Source organism: Lactuca virosa, chromosome 9, assembly GCF_052849685.1.
Source record: "Lactuca virosa cultivar CGN04683 chromosome 9, Lactuca_virosa_CGN04683_v6, whole genome shotgun sequence".
Lineage (NCBI taxonomy): Eukaryota > Viridiplantae > Streptophyta > Magnoliopsida > Asterales > Asteraceae > Lactuca > Lactuca virosa.
The window spans coordinates 144,448,077-144,450,044 of NC_136434.1; the positions used below are offsets into that span (position 1 = coordinate 144,448,077).

The 1,968-nt window shown below is 38.5% G+C and overlaps 1 protein-coding gene across 1 annotated transcript; it reads left to right on the forward strand.

Moving 5' to 3' along the window:
• Nucleotides 1–1,116: 1,116 nt before the first annotated feature.
• On the forward strand, nt 1,117–1,614 carry LOC145139882 (uncharacterized). Its single transcript, XM_079073555.1, has one exon. The coding sequence runs from the start codon at nt 1,117–1,119 to the stop codon at nt 1,612–1,614; it is 498 nt and encodes a 165-aa protein (XP_078929681.1).
• The last annotated feature ends 354 nt before the right edge of the window (nt 1,615–1,968 follow it).

The window sequence follows — 1,968 nt, forward strand, 5'->3', positions numbered from 1 at the left end:
TTGATAATGGATATGGTGTGTCATAAAACAAACGATTTTGTAGTCGCTTCGATGCTCACATCAATGTTGAACATTGTGGCTGGAACATGATGATCAAATATTTATTCAAGTACGTGTCCAAGGGGGTTGATCGTGTTCGTTTTTTCCTTCAAACATCTGAAGCGGATAGCATTGCCTCCTATTCTACAACACCTGTCCCTGTTAATGAGATTAAATCTTTTTTAGACGGTCGCTACATATGTCCACACAAAGTTGCATGGAAGATCCTAAAATTTTCCATCCACGAACGTCATCCACCTGTACAAGTTCTATCCGTGCATTTGGAAAGCATGCAACCCACTTTTTTTTTTTACAAAGAACAACAAATTATCTTCTTTGATTGACATACCAGGGTTTGGTTTTACAACATTAATAGAATGGATGCGAAGAAATCAACAAGATTCTCGTGGGAACGACCTAACATACATTGATTACCCCACAAAATATCGTTGGGACATGACGGCTAAAGGTTGGATTCATAGGACTTTCACAGAGAATACGGCCACAACTAATACTACTATCAGTCGGCTCGCATATGTACATCCAATGGCTAGGGAATTGTTTTGTTTACGAATTTTCTTATAACATCAAAAGGGATGCAAATCCTTCCATGATGTCAGAACGATTCGTGGGACAACACACAATACATGTCGAGAGGCATGCGAAGCTTTAGGGCTAACCAGTGAACATATATAGTGGCTAACAGTTTTCAGTGAAGCATCTTCTTGGGCAATGTCACCTGAGCTTCGCTCTCTATTCTGTCACTTACTTCTATTTTGTGAGGTAGGTAGCCCTTTTCTACTGTGAGAGGAAACAAAGTTCAAAATGGGTGATGACATAACCTATGCCTACACTTATAATTCATCAACTTCTAATGTCATCATACATCCAACAACAGTAAAGCAACATATACTCCTCAAAATCCAAAAAATATTACTTGCATCAACCCCATCAAAATCGCTTTCAGATTTCGGGTTACCAATGCCATCACCATCTGTTCTTTTTGTCCTAAAAAATCATCTACTTCTTCAGTAAACTAACTACAATAAAGAATTATTACTTTCTCATCATGTGTCAATGGTATCACAGTTGAATCCTGAACAACTGCGAATTTACCAAGCTTTTGTTGATGTTGAATGCAACAAAACCCAAATGCTCTTCTTTGTACACGGTCACAGGGGTACGGGAAAAACATTCCTCTGGAGAACAATACTTTCATACTTCAGATCCAGAGGAAAATATGTTCTTGTTGTTCCAGCCTCAGGAATAGCCTCGCTTCTATTGCCATCCGATCGAATCGCACACTCTCGATTTATCATTCATTGTGATCTAACCGAAAAGTCATCCAGCAACGTTAAAGAGAAAACACAAGTTGCAAAACTCATAAAGAAAAATTCCATGAATATATGGGATGAAGCTCCGAAGAGTGATCGTCGTTGCTTCGAATTTCTTGACAAATCACTAAAAGACGTCCTCGAAGACGATGATCGTCTTTTTGGTGGAATGTCAATACCACTAGGGATGACTTCCGACAAATACTTCCTATTCAGCCAAGAAGTGGAAAATCATATATAATTGGCCTCGGTTTACCTAATTCATACTTGTGGTCGCACCTTATTGTTTTCAGACTGCACCACAATATGCGTTTGTCACAACCATCCAACTTAGATACTGATATTCATCGGATATCACAGTTTTCCTTATGGCTACTTGATATCAGAAATGGAAATATCGGATCCCAAGATTGAAATGGCTCGGATAACACAAATATCATAGAAATACCTCATCCGATCCTAATCAACTCAGTAAACGACAGATTGGAAACTCTAATAGTTTTTGTATACGATTATGATATAATTACCAATCCATCGCCTGAGGAACTATCTATTAGAGCCATCATCTGTCCAAAAAATGAAACTGCAGATAGGG